Source organism: Nycticebus coucang, chromosome 22 (assembly GCF_027406575.1).
Source record: "Nycticebus coucang isolate mNycCou1 chromosome 22, mNycCou1.pri, whole genome shotgun sequence".
Taxonomy (NCBI): Eukaryota; Metazoa; Chordata; class Mammalia; order Primates; family Lorisidae; genus Nycticebus; species Nycticebus coucang.
The window spans coordinates 11,142,434-11,162,495 of record NC_069801.1 but is presented as its reverse complement, the minus strand read 5'-3'; the positions used below and the strand labels follow the sequence as shown (position 1 = coordinate 11,162,495).

General features: G+C 49.6%; 1 protein-coding gene across 6 annotated transcripts in view; it reads right to left on the bottom strand.

The window, feature by feature from the left end:
• Positions 1-20,062, bottom strand: part of FHAD1 (forkhead associated phosphopeptide binding domain 1) — a 126,317-nt gene that overhangs the window by 8,746 nt on the left and 97,509 nt on the right. For 5 of the 6 annotated variants that reach the window (XM_053575334.1, XM_053575336.1, XM_053575337.1 and 2 more), the window contains 8 exons: positions 17,793-17,899; positions 15,807-15,966; positions 14,579-14,708; positions 9,991-10,120; positions 9,200-9,327; positions 6,155-6,250; positions 5,188-5,408; positions 4,523-4,688 (listed from right to left, as the gene is read on the bottom strand). In XM_053575334.1, coding sequence (XP_053431309.1) covers positions 4,523-4,688; positions 5,188-5,408; positions 6,155-6,250; positions 9,200-9,327; positions 9,991-10,120; positions 14,579-14,708; positions 15,807-15,966; positions 17,793-17,899 — 1,138 coding nt within the window. Of the gene's footprint in view, positions 1-34; positions 116-4,522; positions 4,689-5,187; positions 5,409-6,154; positions 6,251-9,199; positions 9,328-9,990; positions 10,121-14,578; positions 14,709-15,806; positions 15,967-17,792; positions 17,900-20,062 lie in introns of all 6 variants that reach the window. The other variant, XM_053575339.1, reaches the window with a different exon arrangement.

Below are 20,062 nucleotides of genomic sequence, written 5' to 3'. Positions count from 1 at the left end.
CTACTTGGCGCAACTTCGGAACACCTCTCCATACCTGCCTGTCTTTCTCTCTGAAGGAACAGTTGCAAGGTGTTGGTTCTTTTGCATTTCTCTGTTCGGGCTCCTCTACACATTCCTGAGTGGAAATACCAGGCGAGCAAAGAGTGTTGAAGGTGTCCTTACCTGTTCCGATGTGACACATACCTCTGAGTTATCTAGTAGGCACCGGGGCTCCCTGGAATTGGTAAGCTGAAGATGGGTGGGGAGGTCTATTTCTTGAGCCATCTTTTACCCACACAACACACCGCTCTAACCACATTTTCCTTTTGCATCCTTCTGTGGTCTGACGGCACCACGCCTAAGCCCCCCATCCCATTCTCAGCCTGCATAACAGCTCCCAATGTCTACTTTTCGGTCAAAAACACTCAGTGGAACTGAGGAAACCAAGATCTTGAGAACATCTGGGTCCAATGAAGTCTTAGAAGATGGTGAGTTAAATAGTACAGTGATGATAGAGATGATGGTAGATGAGCATGTATTGGGTGGTCCTATTTGCTAAGGGTATTATTTTATTATGTATTTTATTTTATTATTTGCTTATTTTTTCATAGAGACAGACTGTCATCCAGGCTGGAGTGCAGTGGTGCAATCATAGGTCACTGCAGCCTTGAACTCATGGGCTCAAGGGATCCTCTTGGGACTACAGTCTTGCACCAGTCACCTCACCTAATTTTTCTTACTTTTTGTAGAGATGGGTATCTCAAGGGCAGAGGCAGGCTTCAACTCTGCTTGTTTGACTCCAAAGTTCACCCCTTAGCTCTGAGAGACACTGCCATCTTACCTAGCAATGCTGGAAGTGGACTAGACCGGGCACAGCCTGGGCCACTGTCACTGTCACACTGTCCCATGGAGAGAGCTCTGTACCTGGGCGTCCCATAGCCAGGAAGCTGGTGACAATGAGGTTCTCTGTGAATGCCTGGCGCTGAGGTTTTCCCAGGATTTTATATCTAATCCCATTTGCGTAGCCAAAATTATCACTATGGAAATAATGACTTTCAATTGTGGAAAGTTTTGCTCGGTGAAGAAATGTTCAAACATTAAAACTACTTTGGTTTTTGTGTTTCTGTGTGTGTGTTTGTGGGGAAGGGGGTAGTTCTGAAGCTCAAGGTGAGCGATTGCATTTCCAAGGGCCTCGACCATTCTATCTCTATGAATCGGTGGTGAGATTTTATACGAGAGACTTTGAAAAAGTCAAGGCTCCTGTGGAATCGTTCTATGTAAAACTCAAAAAAAGTGTGTGTGGGGGTTTTCTGTTTTCCTTTAACTTCCATTTTAAAAATGAAAATACATATACTCCCAGGAGGGAGTTGCTACCCAGATGTATACGAGTTCCCTTTAGAATCCAGGAAAACTTAAAAATTAATATTTTTCCTCCCTGATAAATAAGAGCTCCCGACAGCATGTTCATAATAGACCTTAAATGTAAACCCAAGCCCAGGAATGAACTCTGAGAGTGATGGGGGTGGGTATGAGAGGTGCCCTCGGGAAAGGAATAGGGTGGCCGAGAGGATGGGCTCGGAGGGCAGAATTGGTGGGTCCCGTTTCTATTGCTGAGTAGCAGGGTGACGGCACCCTCCACCTACCCTCTCTCCTCAAATGCTGATGTGAGGTGAGGCATGTGCGGGCCGGCTGGTAAGCCCTCTATAAACGATCCCAGTACCACCAGTTTGCCCTGACCATGTCTATAGTTCTTATTGAAATCTTTCCCTATGTTGTAAATTCCACAAATTCGAAAGCTCCCAGCTCTAGTTCTCCTAGGGACCCCCGACACAGGCTTAACTTGGCCATTTCAGACCCTCCTCCACGGAAGGCTGGTGCCAAACAGGCTGGCCCAGCCACCGGCTTGTATGTGAATGAGGTGGGCCATGAATAATGCATGTGCTGCTGATTATGCAAATCCTCAAGTTTTCTTGCATTTTCAGCCAGCACACCACAATGGGCTTTGGGGACCCTTTGCTGTCCCATTCTGTGGTTTGGTGTCTCTGCTTTGGGGCCTGAGCTGCCAAGCCCTGGGGGATGCCTTGGGAAGGAGCAAGCTCTGTCCAGAGGGCACATCAAAGGGCGAGCCAGACCTCTGTCTCCGCTGCCCAGCTCTCCCTGGCGTGGCACAGCGTGAAAGGAAACTGTCCTCTGCAGAGGCAGCCCCACGATGCGCGCAGACTGAGGCCTGTGATGTTTAATTCAGAGCAGTGAATGCTAGAAGCCATATCTGGGGCTCAGTCAGAGCACGATGGCCGCCTTCATTTCTGGGGCTGCAGGCCAGGGAGCTTTGTGACAGGATTGCAGGATGAAGGGCAGCGCCTCCTGGTTGGAGAAGGAGCTTCCTTCTCTGGGGGGTTGGTCTCCTCTGAGCGCAGGCAGACAACACCACCCTTCCAGAGTCATGCTAACACAAATATTCACTCACATAGCACACACGCACACACGCTCTGACAAGTGTGTTTGTGTACATACACACGTGAGCATGCAGGTGCGCACACACAACTCTTTCGAAGTCAGGAAGGCTACCAATTACCAGAAGGAAATTTGGGGCTGGCCCCATAGACAGCACGGGAGCTGGGACGGGAGAGACCTGGGGGTCCCGTCCCAGCTCTGCTTACAAGCTACGTGTGAACCTGGGCAAGTCTCTTAACTCTCTGAGGCTCAGTCTCCTCATCTGTAAAGTGGGGATCATCGTACCAGGCAGGGTTCTTAGCAGCATTAATACACCTGATGCAAAGCATGGACAGGGCCCAGGGCCTGGCCTGTGACGGTCATGCAGTGCCCATGGCCATGGTTATTTCCCTCGTCTGCCTGATCATGGCCTTGAGATCTGCTCTGCAGGAGTTAAGGGGAAGGGAGAGTCTGACTCTGTTTAGAAGTCACTGTTCCAACGCCTGGGCTGGAGTGGGCCACGGACATGCCTGGGGACTGCAGGGGTGGATGGAGTGAGGGGTAACTGCAAGGAAGACATGAACCTCTGCCAGCCACTTGGAGGCTCAGGGTTGTCGGGGGGTCTCTGGAACCTTCTGGGTGCTGGTCATGGGACTCACCTGAGAGACCATGTGTACAGGTCATGGGCAGTGCAGAGAAGGTAACATCCACCTGCCAGTGCCAGGACTTAAGTGGGTACTTTATAATTTTTTAAAAATGTATTATTGTCATTACTGTGAGTTTTCTTTCTTTCTTTTTTTTTTTTTTTTTGAGACAGAGTCTCACTTGGTCACCCTTGTTAAAGTGCGTGGCATCTTAGCTCACAGCAACCTCAAACTCTTGGGTTCAAGTGATCCTCTTGCCTTAGCCTCCCAACTAGCTGGGACTACAGGTGCCCACCACAATGCCTGGCTATTTTTCAGAGACAGTGTCTCCCTCTGGCTCAGGCTGGTCTTGAACCTATGAGCTCAGGCAATCTACCCGCCTCAGCCTCCCAAGTGCTGGGATTACAGGAGTGAGCCATCTGGGTACTTTAAAGACAAGACAAGTCCCCTCACTGTCCAAAAGTGAGAGTGAGAATGGTGAAGGATGCCTGCATGGTCTTCCATCACCACCACCCTGAGAGGCAGGGGCTGTGAGCTTCCATTGGCTGATGAGGAAAGCAAGGCTCAGAGAAGGGAAGAAACTTGCACAAGGTCACACAGAAAATAAGTGGAAGATTTGAACCCAAGCCTGACCAACTCCTGCACTGTGTTACAGATGAGATACTGGAGGCTGGGAGGAGAGACAATCCATTTTGGCTGGATCCCCAGCCTGAGCCTGGAATCTGGATTTCTCAAGCTGACGTTCTTTCCAGCTTCATGCTCAGGCCACTCCTCAGTGGCTCCTTCAGCCTGAATGTCCACCTGCCCGTCGCTTTGGTGGACAAACTCCAACTCTCCTTTGCAACTCAGCATAGGTGTCAAGGCTTTGGGAGGCTGCTCTTGGGTGGGTGAATGCCCCCCACCCCCGGGCCACAGAGCCCTGTGCACCCTCCTGATACAGCTCATGCCCCCATTGCATCTGCCTGAAGTCAGCTCTTCACCTGTCTGTTCACACTAAAGGATCTATTCTTCAGGGACATCCAGCCTCCATGTCTTGATCCAGTATCCATCAACTCACTCACCCATCTGTCCATCCATCAGTCTGTCTGCCTATCCCTCTGTCCATTCACCAAATGTTAACTGGGTGTCTGCTATGTTTCCAGCACTCAGAATAGTGGACCCAAATCTCTACTCTCAAAGATCGAACTTAAATATGTTTTCCCAGTTCCTGGCAGAATAATAAAAACCACTTGAGTAACAGCCACCACTTAAAAGATACAGAGGAACCCCATGAGTTTCAGAGAGGTTAAGAAACCTGCCTAAGGTCACACAGCAAGCAGGAGAACTCTGGTTTGAATCCAGTTTGTATGATGCTGAAGCTATTCTGCCGCCTTCCTTTGCATCAGTAATGCCCCCACCCCATCTTTGCCATTGTCACGGGGAGCGGAGGGCAGCCTGGGGGTCTCTACCCCAGCAGGGGGCCTCACCTTCTGCTGTTTGATGGTCCTGTTGAGTCTCTTCTCCTGGGAGAGCTGCTGCTCTGTGCGCTCCAGGGCCTCCTTCAGCAGGGCCTTTTCTTCGGCCTCCTTGTAGATGTCGTCCTCCAGCTTTGCCATCTGTGACTCGTACATCTCAATGGACACTTTGCTCTGCCTGGGTGCACAGGAGAGAGTCTCTTTTCCCTCATCCTTCCCATCCATCATCAACGTCCCATTCCCTGAAGCCTCTGCAGAGACCTCCATGGAGCGCTTACGGAGGAGTGTCATTACAGGCTGGGGAGTGGGACAAGGATTTGGGGAGTGGAGGGCAGAACAAGGGGCTCCTCCACAGAGTCTGCGCAGCTGGAGCGTGGTGTCTCCCCATGCGCTAGAACGTAGGGGTGCAGCTATTGAAAATACGGTGGAACCACCAAAGCCACCCTAGGGAAAGTCATGTGCCAAGGGTCATAAAGGTGCAGCTTGCACAGAAAGAGAACACGGGAATGGAAAAGCCCGAGCGCTTCCGTGGCCACTTTCTCACAAACTCGCCTCTCTTGGGCCCTGGTTGCTGTCTGTCTCCCTCCCCTCCCAACATTTAGGTCACTCTGTGCTCAGCCAGGTTCCAGGCTGGGTGTCTCTGCCAGCTTGTGCTTAGACATGGGGCCCTGTGGTACCTGAGCTGTTCAATGTCCTTCTGGTACCCTCGCAGAAGCTCCTCTTTCCTCTCCAGCCGGCTCTTAAGTTGGGCAATCTTGTCGAACACCAGGTCCAGGTCCCTTTGTCGAAGCTGGCCAACTCTCTCCCTCTCTTTGGGGGAGAGGTACTTCATGGACACATGGCCCGACATGTCCTTGATGTTCATCAGACATCCCAGGGTTTTGCTCATGTCCATGTACTACAAGGAAAATGGTTGTGGATAAGAGGGATGGCTCGAGGCTGCTGGTGGCTGCTTTAAGGAGGCCGACGTTTAATTTGGTTTCATTCATTTTCTGCAATTGCAGAAGACACATACTTTGGAAAGGACAGCAACCGGGCTTTAGAACCACGTTCATGTTCTCCACATCCACTTACACTTTGCCTTTTTGGAGAACCGGAGGGAAAACAACAACAGACATAAACATTCATTCTGCCCACTCAGTTTCTCAAAGAATCAGGCTACACAATTTCTACCCGTGCTGGGATAATAGGCGGGTCTTGCAGAGTTATTGAAAAACTATAGGTATATGAGGTTGATATTTAAACTATCCCATGGTTAACAATGACTGCAGGGGGCTCAGGCTTTGGTGGGGTGCAGATGTCGTAAATACATACCAGTTTTTCTTTTTTTTCTTTGTAGAGACAGAGTCTCACTTTATTGCCCTTGGTAGAGTGCTGTGGCATCCCAGTTCACAGCAACCTCCAGCTCCTGGGCTTAGGTGATTCTCTTGCCTCAGCCTCCCCAGTAGCTGAGACTACAGGTGCCTGCCATAATGCCCGGCTATTTTTTTGTTGTAGTTTGGCCGGGGCTGGGTTCGAACCCACCACCCTTGGTATATGGGGTCGGTGCCCTACTCACTGAGCCACAGGTGCCGCCCATGGTTAACAATGACTGCAGGGGGCTCAGGCTTTGGCGGGGGGGTTGCAGATGTCGTAAATACATACCAGCTTTTCACTGAGCTCTAAAGCCTCAGACACATCTACTTTCTCTGACTTCTCCACTGCTGAGCCGGAGCCTGGATTGCACAGGTGATTCTGAGGCTGAAATCAAAAAGAAAAACTCTCAGCATTCCGTCCTGAATTTCTACAAGCAGAAGCTGAAGCACTGCGTGATTACGGAAGAGTGACTCAGGCTGGTTTTCGTTTCAGTTCCTGGCCATTCAGTCTGATTTCTTTGTCAATTGCTTTCTTATAATTGTATCCCTACTCTTCAGAGAAAGACTCTCTCTCTGAAATTATACATCACTCGTCTCATTCTTTGATCACTGTCTTCCTTCTAGAACGGTGGCTCTTGGTTGGGGTGATTTTGTTCCCTCCCCTGGACACTGGCAGCCGAGTCTGGACACATTTGTGGTTGTCACAACTGAGGATGGGAGAGCTACTGGTGTCTAGTGGGTAGAAGGCAAGGATGCTGCTAGACACCTCGCAATACACAGGACACTCCCTGCTCCCCCATGGGTCCAGAGTGATCTGGCTCAAAATATTAACAGTGCTAAGGCCAAGAAAGCCTAGTGCTAGTTGTACAGAAACAGGGGCTGTGTTGCTGTTTGCACACAGTCCCACTCCTTGGGTATCTGGCGCAGAGTGGCACAGAAGGGGCGTGTTTGTTGAATGAATGGCTGCAGGTTCTATAGAAGATATTCCCCCTCCTTTGATTAAAGGGCTCTCATTTGTGTGCCACAGAAACCACCCCCAGGAGGTTTGGCTAGTGTGGAACCTGGCAAGTGAGCATCGCTTCCAGCCCGCTCCAGAGACAGGGCCAGTGAAGGGTGTTCACAGCTGGGCATGTGCTGAGACCCTGCTCAGCCAGCTGGCTGTGGAAAGCCCCAATCTCATTGATGAAAAAGCCACCAGGCCAAGCAGGAGGCAGTCTGGAGGACCACAAATGACTCTCACGATTCTCCTTACAATTAAATTGGGACTTCAGCGTTTGCCTTGAGCATCTCAGCCTGGGGCAGTTACTGGTACTACACTGCAAACGACTGAGATTTGAAACAAACAAACCAACCAAAACCCAATCACGAAAATGCAAAGGCCTAAAACTCTATAGGTCTTTGGATTTGATAGGACTGTGATAGGCAAGTGTGGACATATTTGTCTGTATTAAGAGTGGACGCATTTATCTATTTATAGGGATAAGAATAAAGAGGGTAGTTGACCATGACAATAAATTGTGCAGATTTGCAGCAAAAGAACCTGAAGATGCAGTTTGGCATCTCCAGCCCCCTCTGCTACATTGTCTGCACCCCTTTCCAGGATCCCCCTTTTCCTGAAGGTGGCAGAAGTCCTGGGGGGGGGGGTCATCTAAGGAAAAGTCTGAGCTACAGGTTTAATCACACTGTCCTCCTCTCCTTCTCTGCAGACTAGTGACATCCAGGGACACAGTCCTGGTTCCTTCCTTATCTCTGTGACCTTGGGGGAGGTACTTGACCTTCTGAAGCCTTAATTTTTCTTATATGTAAAATGGTAATAATAATAGTAACTATGACCCAGGCTGCTATGAGGAATAAATGAAGGGTTCAGCTCAATGCCTGGCACATAGGAAGCGCTCAATAAGTGTCAGCTCCCTTCTCTTCTTGCAATTTTAATTACTGCCAACCTAGGAAGATTAAGGCCTTTTATGTAAGAGAGCTGAGAGGTGTTTCCTGCTGTTTGGTGTCAGTGGTGGGATCAGGGGTCATTGGGAGGGGAAGCCAAGTCTTAGAAGCAGAACCAGGTTGTGCCTCCACCTGGAGAGTGCCCCTCCACTCCCAACTTTGGAGAAGGAGGGTTCTTTTCATGGAGAAAACCAGCTCATTTCTAAATAACCTCTAAAGCAGATGTTCACAGAACCGTGTTGGGAGAGAACATTGGTGCAAATAGGATGGCCTCATGATTTCTTCTAAAACCCGTGCGTGGCCTGGATCCACGTTTGGCAGCCAGCACGCGCTGGCAATGATTGACGCTGACCTGAGCTGTCCATTGTCATTATGTGTCCATCAAATGCCCAAGTCCATGCAGAGTACAGCTGCCCCTTCAATTTCACATTCAAATCATTTCTGAAAATCCTGGCAAATAAAACCATACCCCTCTGAGAAGAGACGTTTTCCTTGAATAATAGTATTTAAATAAAAGTGGGTGAATTGCTTGAGCTCAGGAGTTCAACACCAGCCTGAGCCAGAACGAGACTCCATCTCTAAAAAAAAAAAACAAACGAGAAATAGCTGGGCATTGTGGCAGGCACCTGTAGTCCCAGCTACTTGGGAGGCTGAGGCAAGAGGATCGTTTGAGCCCAAGAGTTTGAGGTTGCTGTGAGCTATGAGGCTATAGCACTCTACTGAGGGTGACAAAATGAGACTCAGGCTCAAAAAAAAAGTATTTAAAAAATATTTAATAATAATAACAGCTATCATTTATTAAGTGTTCCCTGTGAGCCAGGCACTAGGCTAATTACAGAATTACCTCCTTTAATTTTTTTCATCATCCCTTTATAGCTGGGAAATGGAGCCTCAGAAAGGGTAAGAGCCTTTCTCCAAGTCACACAGCTTACAGAGCTAGGATCAGACACACATCCCTCTGACTCCAGAACTTGTGCCCTCCTAATCATGGCTCCTTTCTGCTACCTTGTATGTGTTTGTGTTTATCAGTTTACAGTGATAGGCAAACTTCAGGCAAACCCACGATGTACGTTATACATTAGCTCACTGAATGTGTTCTGCAGAATGTAATCCATGATGCGAAAAGGGCCCCCGGGGCGTTCTCCACTGGTCTGGGCCATGGTCAACACAATGACACATCATGGCGTGCAACACGGGTGGCCATCTTCCTATGTAAACCTTGGACAACTGGTAAGGCCAGAACATCGACCAGTGAGCACAGATACCAGCCTGTTGGGAGGATCTCGCCCGGAACCTCTGATATATATGGCTGTGCTAGGGCACCTGGGTGATTGCCCTCAGGCCCACCCTCTCCACACGCCAGTCACGGTAGAGACAAAGTTTCTTTGGTTACCGATGGGGTCTCTATTCTTGAAAGAGCTGGCAAATCAGGTTGTGTGTCCAATAACATTTTCTGGATATTTTTTTCCATTCTGAGAGTCTTTAATTCTAGAATTGATTCATTCAGGTTGTCCTTATTATCTATAAAAGAAATAATTTTGGCTCAAAAGAAAGGCTCAGGAAGAAGTTATTTCATGTAATAACTGTAGCTGCTACTTAGGGGACACTTACCACGGGCCTATTTTAATTCTCACGACCTCTCTGGGCAGATGTGGAAACTGAGGCCCAGAGAGATTAAAGGACTAGTCCAAGGTCGCACTGCTAATATGAGGCTGCAGCCACACAGGTGCCAGCACTAAGGCATGAAGGGCGAACTTTGCCTAAGGTCCTTTGGCCACAGAACAAGGGTAGACATTGAACACAGACTTCTAGCTCCTGGCCCACTGCTCTACCCAGCAGGAAGTTCCAGATCTTGAGATAGCCCTACCCCTGCTAAATGGGGTGCTGTAAAATGTTCCCCGATGTTGATCCTCAGACGTTAGCCCATGATAAGGTTTTTACCCGGCCACAGCGAAATAAGAAAAAGGACAATAGTGAGTTTTTTTCACTGAAATCCTATTTATTTAGCATTGAGGTCTGCACTTGATTCTGAATTCGTGGCCTGTCCATCTTTGTCTGTATCACAATATCCTTTCAGCACTGAGATCATGGGGATATAAGATGACAGTCCTGGCAAATCAGCCAGTCCCCACAGCGAGCCTGTGTCTGGGGTCCACCGCTGTGACCAGGAAGGAGGAAACTTACGTGGTGAGCAGGCTTTCTCAAGTTCTTTAATTCGCACTCGAAGTTCAGATAGGGCCTTTTTCTGACGCTGAATGACCTCCTCATGTCGAGACCCTTTGCACTTGGCTCCGAGATCACTGAAAGATTGCTCCTGTGGGCACAACAGTGTAGACAGCAGCTAATTAGGGATTGGAATATTTCTCTTACAGTCACAGAAACACGGACAATTCATGTGTAGCAGAAACTCTGTCACTTAGCACCTTTAGAAAATATCATAAGGGGGTTGGCAGAGAAGGAATTTAAGATTTTCATCTCAAATATCAAGTACCGTCTAGGAAGATCTCCAACTTTTCTATCTACTTAGCAACACTGTAAATAAAAGATCCCCTTTATATTTCCCTTCTCTGCTTTCTTTCTTTTTTTCTTCTAATACCCTTCTATGCCTGGGTTTCCACTTGCTGCCATCCTGCTCTTGTTTGTGAATAATCACGGCTCCTAGACTCCTGGAGGTAATGATGCTTTCCTTGTATTGATAATGGGTAATACAGAGCCTTGTCTAACATTGGCAAGGGGAGATTAGATACGCTGGCTCTTGGTTGGTCTGGAGAAAGGAGAACCATACTCTGAGACTTCTGGAGCCTCTAGGAGAGAATTGCCCCCCAGAGCTTCCTGTGAAAATGGAAATGTTTTATTCATGCGCCATCCAATACGGTGGCCACTGGAGACACACAGTCCATACTGGACAGCTCAGGGTTTGAGCTGAGTTTACTAAGAGCACAGACAAGGAAAGATCATCTTCATCTTTTAAAGGTCATGTACCTTTTTTTTTTTTTTTTTGCAGTTTTTGGTCGGGGCTGGGTTTGAACCCACCACCTCCAGCATATGGGGCTGGTGCCCTACTCCGTTGGGCCACAGGCGCTGCCCCATGTACCTTTTTTTTTTTTTGAGACAGAGTCTCACTATGCTGCCCTAGGTAGAGTGCCGTGGTGTTACAGCTCACAGCAACCTCAAACTCTTTGGGCTTAAACGATTCTCTTGCTTCAGCCTCCCAAGTAGCTGGGACTACAGGCGCCTGCCACAACACTCGGCTATTTTTTTTTTTTTTTATGGTTGTTGTTGTTGCAGTTGTCAATTGATGTTTAGCTGGCCTGGGCCGGGTGAAACCCGCCACCCTTGGTGAACGTGGTCAGTGCCGTAACCCGTGTGTTACGGGTGCCTCATGTACCTTTTTAAGATTTGAATGAACAAAGGGTTCTTTTCTCCAGAAAAACTTAACATGCACACAACATTTTGCACATGTCTAGAGGTTCAAGGACCTCTTGAATTCCTATCACGAACTGCAAGTTACATAACATTTGTCTAGGGTAAGCAATTCATTCATTCACACAGATTTATGGAGCAGCTCTACGCCCCAAGCCTTGTTTTAGGCTTTGGGGATGCAGCAGTGACTAATATCAGCAACACCCCTGCTGTCATGGGTTTTGCATCCTAAACTGGGGAGACTGACACTGGGAAGAAAAGCAGGGAAGATACATGGTGGATAGTGATGAATGGTACAGAGAAAATGAAGTGGGGAAATCGTAGATTATAGACAGAGCTGCCAGGGAAGGCCTCAGTCACATTGGCAAGAAAGGGAAGAAGCTGACAATCTCTTCTCCTATAATAATTTTTAAAATAATTTTGGCTCACTTCATACATATAGAGAGAGATAAATACAGATAGAGACGATAACATATGTAGCATGAAGTGAACCAAAATTATTTTTAAAATTGTCTATCAATCATCTATCTATTTATCAATGCCAGCAGCAACTACGTGCCAAATACTGTTTTAGGTGCTGGGGTGAAATCAGGGACCAGCCAGACAAGCTGCCACTGAGCTCATTTCTAGGGCCAGACAGATGACAAAGGAGCAGACAGGTATGTAAATATCCCCCAGCGTGACCAATGCTACCAGGGAGACAAGGTGGAGGAGGGGAAGGGACATTCGTTTGCTCTTCTTACTGTGGTGACTCCAAGGCCTGTCAGGTGCGTCCCAGGCCCCATGCTAGCACACTGGCCTCTGGGGGTCCAGGGCCCATGGCCTCCTTCAGGGGCTCAGTAGCGTCATCTGAGGCGCTCCTGGGACTGTCCTTCATGTCCCCCGCACTGGCTTCTTCCCTTCCTCAGGCTCGGCCTCATGTCTCCTCCTGCGCAGGCCTCCCACCACCTCATCTGGAAGAGCCCCCACCCCCAGCACATGACTTTCTGCCCCAATCTGCCTTGTGGGTCTTCGGGACACTTATACCCACCTGACACTTTCCTCAATATTGACTTGTCTACTTCCCAATTCTCCTCCCAGAACACAACCTCTGGGAGGGCAAGGTCTTTTCCCCCTTCGTTGACCTGCTGTTCCCTGCTGGCTGGACATAGCAGGTACTCAATGAACGCAAATGGACGGAGGTCACAAACAGGAGCTGCAGAGCTCGCCCAGGGCTGGGACCAGGGCTCAGCAGCCCAGCAAGGGCACCGCATCCCCAGCTGCACTTGGTGGGACCCTGGCTCCAGCCTGCTGCAGGCTGCACAGCTGGTCCACTTCCCAGGGTGGTTGCACTGGCCTGACTCATCTCTTTGAGGGTGTGTGCTTGCCCTGGGAGTAAATGACTAGAACGTTCTCTGTCTCTCTATCTACCCGTCTCTGTGTACAAGAAGGGGCAGGAGATACTGAGTTCTGGGGGTGGTGGCGGAGCCAGGGCAGCAACGCTCTGGTGCAGCCTTTGGCCTGAGGAGCTCCCAGAGCTCCCTGTGACCCTTTCTTGTGGCTGTTTTGGGAATTTATTTATTTAGAGAGGATGGAGATTCTTCCTCATGTAACTCTTAAGCCCTCTGACCCACTCTGGCTTAAAAGCAGGAAGTAGCCTGAGAGAGGAAACCACTCCTCCAGGGAATAAACCCATTTTCCTTTTATCTTAGAGCCTCCCCACCCCACCCCACACTCCCCACTAATCCCTCCTCACGACACAAACTAAAAGTCAAGGGCATCCCAGTTCAACAATCCAGTCCATCCAACATGCAGGATGTCCAAGGTGGGGGGTGGTGTGGGCAGGACCTCCCCCTTCCCAGCATGCAGCAGGTGCTCAATTGTTGTTTAATGTGTGGATAAATATGGGTCTGGTCCTGTTCTATGAGCCTGGGGTTCCATCAGGAGTGACATCTGCTCCCTGCCCCACAGAGCTTAGTCCCCTCCCAGTTGCCTCGAGTAACAAGAAGACACTTTCATTAAAGTGCTCTGGACAGCCCTGGTGCCAAGAACAGCGGCTGGACCTTGAGCCCTTTCGTTCAAGCTGTTTGTGGCCTGGCTCGATGCTGTGCTGGCAGGGGAAAGGCATCTTTGAGAAAGCAGGAAGGCGAGCTGACACATCTGGCCCTGCTTCCTCGTGAAAATCCAAAGCCCGTTACTGGAACACCCTGCTTGCAAGTTCCTGAAGCCATGGGAAACGGATTTCCCCAGACTCCTGGAAACCCGGGGCCTCAAGGAACCACTACATCCCATGATCAGCCCCGGCCACAGGGACAGAGTGTGAGCACCAGCTTCCGGGACACCAAGACACGTTCTCTGTTTGATGTGCAGCTGGGACTTCTAGGCGTGCAAAGGCTTCTGGGTGGGCACACAGGGAGTAGCTGTCAGAAGCAGCCGTGGGCCACTAATTGCATGGCTCTTTGGAGATGCGGTGGCCCTAACAGTTTAGAAAGTACAAGTGCATCAACTGTGACATTATGAAAAGGAGAAACAACCTATGTGTCTGCCAACAGGGGACTGGTTGGATAAAAGAGACATAGTTGGAACTCTGTGCAGTCATTTAAAAGATTGAGACAGATCTTTATATACATGCTTGACACATAAAATAGTGTCATGTAAAAACAAAACCATGTTGCAGAATGTATGTGGGTTGATACCATTAGCAATACCATTACCTACATGTATTAAGTATTTATTTATTTATTTTTTTTGTAGAGACAGAGTCTCACTTTATGGCCCTCGGTAGAGCGCTGTGGCCTCACATAGCTCACAGCAACCTCCAACTCCTGGGCTTAAGCGATTCTCTTGCCTCAGCCTCCCGAGTAGCTGGGACTACAGGCGCCCGCCACAACGCCCGGCTATTTTTTGGTTGCAGTTTGGCTGGGGCTGGGTTTGAACCCGCCACCTTCGGTATATGGGGCCGGCGCCTTACCGACTGAGCCACAGGCGCCGCCCCAGAGATACATTTTTTTCTCAGCCATCTCTGAGGTAGGGACTGTCCTTACTCCCAGACAAGGAACTAGCAGGACACAGTACACAGTTTCTAAGCGGAGCAGGTGGGATTTGAACCCAGGCGGGGATCCCCTGCACACTCCTGCCCCCAGGAGGATGTGGAGGCCTGATCTGATGACACACACGACCAACTGTGGACGGTGGTGACTTCTGGGGACTGCGATCGAAGGGGTGGGATTCTGTGTTTTACTTTGTACATTTCACACAAGCAGGTCGTACTTTTGGAACTTAGAATGAAATCTCTTCCACGGGAAGGAAAGCCAGCATGTCCTCGGTCGCAGCGTGCCCTTCTGGGTGCCCGGCACTGGGGGGCACTCACCTCTTGGCTGCTCGAGTTCTCTGTGTCCATCGGTTCTATCTGCACGGATATGTCACGCATCTGGGCCTTCTTCTTGGGCTTCTGTTCCTTCTCTGGGTTCAGCAGGAGCTTTTGCTTCTCTTGGGAAGCCCTAGGACAGAGAGGAGGAGTCACAGGCTGCAGGATGGCACGAGGACGAGGTCCTGAGAACCACAGGTAACTTTTGTACCCATAGGCAGACTGGGAAATGGAGCTCTGTTTTTACTCCAGGTAACTGAAATATTTGAGACTTCGCGTCTCCTGCTCCCAGATTTCTAGAGAACTGACTGTCAGGAGACTTATGAAGAGTGGCCAGGGTAGTTGGCACCTGTCTTTGCTTCCTGCCCTGTGGACATTAGCTGTGGCACTTACGGGGTCCTCTACTGCATATCTACAATTCTAACACTTTGTATGTGTTAAACCTTCTATTTCTCATAATAATTCCATGAGTTAGAATTTCCTTGTTCTGTTTTTCAGACAAGCAAAGAGATGCGTGGAGGCGTCTGGCTTTGAAACCAGGCAGCCTGGAGCCACAGCCTGTTCTTTTAGCCACTATGTGCATCTGCTTGGGCCACCAGGAACATGAAACTACAGGATATACCCAAAACACCACTTTTACACAACCATTTTTGGGGGGCAGGGGAATATTACTTATGTTAAAATACGGATAAGCTATGAAGAAAAATACAAACCCATAGGTGTTTTTTAGATGAATCCATGGGACAATGACAATATATATTTTTTATAGTGACGTCTCCCGTTTATTTGTCTATTCAGTAAATATTAAGTTCCTGTACATGCCAGGCTCTGTGTGAATGCTGAGGATAGTGGGTCCATACAGACCCTGTCCTCCTGGGGAAGGCAGGCAATAAACAGGCGATAGTAGCCTTGTTGTGTGACAAGTGGTAGGTCAGACAGAGTGCAGGGGCTGAGGGACCCCATGCTGAGCGGGATCCCTTGGCTAGGTTTGCTGAGGGAGGGAGGGCTTCCTGGAGGAAGTGGCATTTAAGCTGAGCCTGTCTTTTGGAATATTGGGCAAGAATGTTTGAGAAGCACAGAACTACGCCAAGCCCTGTTTTAGTTGATGAGGCTATGAAGCAATGAAACATGTATCATTCATTCATTCAACTCCTCAAGCAGCACCTGCAGAGTCCTCTGTCTGTGTGAGGTTCCTGGGGCCCCCCATGCCCTGCGGACGCCTCCCACGCACCTGAGCGCCTCTCTGAGGACCTTCAGCTCCCTTTCCTTCTTCTCCATCAGGCTGTTCACGTGTATCATCTTCTGCTTGAGCGCACTCAGCTCTCTGCTCTGCTGCTGGACCAGCGCCATGTTCCGCTCCAGCTCTAACTTCTGCTTCTCGTTAAGCTCCCCTGGGAGCAACATGTAAGCTGGTGAGGGAGGGGGTCTCTGCTAGGGCACAGCAGATCTGCCAGGCCTCCAGGGACCATGAGGCAGGTCTGGCCCTCCTGGAATTCTCAGGGGGTTTTAGTAATGGCCAGGAGGTCTGTTTGCACCGTGGCAAGTAACAGCATCAGCATACAACATCCCCTCCTGGCGGGTGCTGGCTTGGTGAGACCCCTGGGCTCCTGCCTCACCCCAGCACTGCACCAGCACACGTGGTCAGGGCCGCCTTTAGCCCGAGGCAGCCACCAGAGCTGAGGGGGCTCCAGAGGCCTTAGGCTGCCAGGAGCAGTGAACTCCTGCCAATGACTCCTCAGCTGGGGCAGCCTGGAGGCACATGCTCCACCCCGCTCCCCAGCACTGCCTGGCAGAATTAAGCTCCACTTGACCGCCAGCCCCCTGTTACTTGCTTTCTTCCTCTTCCTACCTCACTTCCTGCTCCACCGCTGTTGTTTCCTGGGATTTCTGCTTGAATAAACTGCCTGCCGTGGAATTCCACTCTCTGGGTTTGCTTCTGGAGAAACCCAAACTAAGACACCTGCATTACCTCGAATCTTCTTAGCAACACGACAAGGCAGTTTCTATTAACATACCCACTTCACAGATGCAGAAACTGAGGCTCAGAGAGGCAAAGGGACTTGCCTAAGATCATGCTGAGCAGGGGCAGAATGGGGCCCAACATCTCCTGAGCCAGAACTGGTCATTGTGGCCTCTGTACTCTACTTCTCATATCTTGCTATGGAAAAATTACTCTTTACAGAACGCAGCCATAAATGGGGTTGGTAACATGAACAGCCACAGGGAGCGAATGCCATGGAAGGTTTTGGGATATCTATAGGGTGTCAGATGGGCATGGGACAAGAAGAGCGTTCTTTTCTCTCCCTTTACTTCCCCAGACTTAGTGCTGTGTCCTGACTGCTGCTTGACTATGCCTTTGGCTCAGTGGAGACGAGGGACAGGAAGAAGAAATATTCAAGGCCAGGGCAGCAAAGTAGGAATATAAAGCCGGTGCTGCTTGTGTCTGTCTGAAAGTGTGTCCATCTCACGGTTATTTTGCCCCTACTCTGGGGGGCCACTGACATCCACCTCACCCCTAGGAAAGAGGGTATTTTTGTATCCAAGCGACAGGCAGCCTGGGGAGGCCACTGTGGCTACATCCCAAAGCCAGTGAGCTCCAGGGTTTGGGAAAACTGGCCTCCCCTGGGAGCCCAGGACTGCCCTCCAAGCCTTTGCTCTCGGAGGCTAGTCTTCTGTGGTAGAAGAAATTTCTTCCCCCAAAAGAAAGTTGCATTTCAATGTAGAGGGCCAAAGTCCTTCAGAGCATGTGGCCCTTGGCCCGTTGGCATTGGGGTTCAGAGCTAGACACAAGATGTGGCTTTTGATGGCTTGGCACTTATAGCTCAGTTGCTAAGGTGCTGGCCACATTCACTGGGGCTGCCGAGTTTGAACCCGGCCCGGGCCTGCCAAACAACAACAAGTATAGCAAAAAAATAGCCGGGCGTTGTGGTAGGCTTCTGTAGTCCCAGCTACTTGGGAGGCTGAAGCAAGACAATTGCTTAAGCCCAAGAGTTTGAGGTTGCTGTGAGCTGTGATGCCATAGCTCTCTGCCAAGGGCGACATAGACTCTGTCTCAAAAAAAAAAGATACAGCTTTTGCTGATCCCAAGTTACAGGTGTCAGCACAAGAATGCAGGTTGGCTGGAATTTTTTATACCAAACTTCCCGAGTCTTAAGCCCCGTTTCCTTCTTTTCTCAAGTGGGTCAGGACATCAAGGGATACAGGAAATGGTTCAAACCTCTCAAATCTGACATGCGGCTGTGGGCTTCGGTGAGATCTTTCCTTAACCTCATGATGATCTCCTGCTGAGACAGGATTTCCTTCTGAGCAGCCAGTAAGTCGTCTCTGAAATTCACAAAGACAGGCCAAGTCAGTTCCATCTTCCCGGGATCTCTGAGTGTCTGGAAGGGGCCACACAAATGAGGGTGAGGTTCAACTGTGGTCCTTGGGATACCCATCCCAGCAGAGGGCGGAGGGTGGTCTTTCAAAACTCCCAAAACAAACATTCATTCTGATGAACCTTCATTTTAAAAAACAAAATGAGGGCGGCACCTGTGGCTCAGTGAGTAGGGTGCCGGCCCCATATGCCGAGGGTGGTGGGTTCAAACCCAGCCCCGGCCAAACTGCAACAAAAAAATAGCCAGGCGTTGTGGCCAGCGCCTGTAGTCCTAGCAGGTCGGGAGGCTGAGGCAAGAGAATCGCCTAAGCCCAAGAGTTAGAGGTTGCTGTGAGCCGTGTGACGCCACGGCACTCTACCCGAGGGTGGTACAGTGAGACTCTGTCTCTACAAAAAAAAAAAAAAAATGAGATAGAACAAAGGATGTGGCTGGGTTTGGTCTGAGGCTGAAATATGCCTTGTGTGAGGGTGACACCACTTCTGGGTCCATCATCCACCAGCATGGATGGATACGGCTGTGGGCTTTTGGACGGGGGAATGAGGGAAGACTTTTTTTGGTGGATTCAGAGATAATTTGAGGACAGGGAAGAAGAAAGAGAGGAAGACAATATGGCTTTGTTTACTCTCCCGCTCCTCTGAATTCCTGGTGGACAGAGGTGGGGCCAGAGATGAATGAATGACTGGTGTTCATGGGGGAATCAGTGAAAGAGCGGCCTGCAGGGCCCAGGGATAGTAAAGAACAGTCCCTCACCCTAACCCAGAGTGCAGGACAGCTTTGGCACTGAGAGGCCCAGGGTGGTTGATGGGGAGGAGAGCTGCAGCCAGCAGAGGGGGTGGAGGGCACCAGGGGCAGGTGCCTCGATGGGGAGTGCGCTTTTGAGAAAGTGCAAGAAACCTTAGCGGGGCGGGTGGGGGATATTCCGTGTGTGTTTTTTGCTGGGGGAGGAAGGGGTTAGGAGGCTCAGTTTCTGGGCAGTCTTAATGTCACTTCATTTGCGTTCACAGGCTTTTGAAATTGGACTCTTCTTATACAGACTTGAGGGTGGAGTGCATGTTTATTATGAAGTAAAGCAAAACACTAGCAGGTTGCATGTCAAAAAAAGAAAGATGGGATAATTGGAATAAAAAAACTATTATATGTAAGATCGTCTGTGTGTGCGTGTCTTCTTGGCTGTACTTGGCTATAACCATAACTCTTCCAACTTGAGGATGAAACTTTAGAACTCAAGTGTCGATACAAGCTGATGAATGGGACCAGAGCAGAGGGGGGAGGCAGGGTGGTGCTGACTCCTCTCCATTCTACTGCCTTCTCTAGAGAGGGTTGCAACAGGAGGAGGAGTCAGTTAGGAACTTTTCAACCCAAGGGGGCTAGCATCTTTGTCGTTCTTAGGGTATCAGCCTTTGGAAACTAGAATGTGGTGCATGGACCCGGCTGGTGGCTTGCCTTCTGTGAGAAGCTTTCCGAGTACCTTCTTCATGCCTTCTTTTTTTTTGTTTGTTTGAGACAGAGACTCACTATGTCACCCTCATTAGAGTGCTGTCGCATCACAGCTCACAGCAACCTCAAACTCTTGGGCTTAAGCGATTCTCTTGCCTCAGCCTCCCAAGTAGCTGGGACTACAGGTGCCCGTCACAACACCCGGCTATTTTTTTGTTGCAGTTGTCATTGTTTAGCAGGCCCAGGCTGGGTTTGAACCCACCTGCCTTGGTGTAAGTGGCCGGTGCCCCAACCACTGAGCTATGGGCGTTGAGCCTGTGCCTTCCTGTTTACAGGCTGCTTTGCAGCAGTATCCGGGACTATTCCCATCCATATGCTTAGTTTCTCTGAAAATGGTCAGTTTCTTGATAATCAAGTCATAGATTCATTGACTCTCACGTTAGAGGAGAGTTGAGGTCACTTAATTGAGGTCATTTAGTCAAACCTCTTAAATTTTAACCCTTTCTATGCCCCCACCCAATTTCTCCACTGCTTGAAACCCCCACTTTCTGCTTATAATCCCTAGGAATGGAATTGCCTCTGGCAGGCACTCAGGACACACAGCAACTACTGGTTCTCGGCTGGCACTTAACAAGCACCAGTCAGGAGCTTCCTTATTTCAGAAATAAGGAAG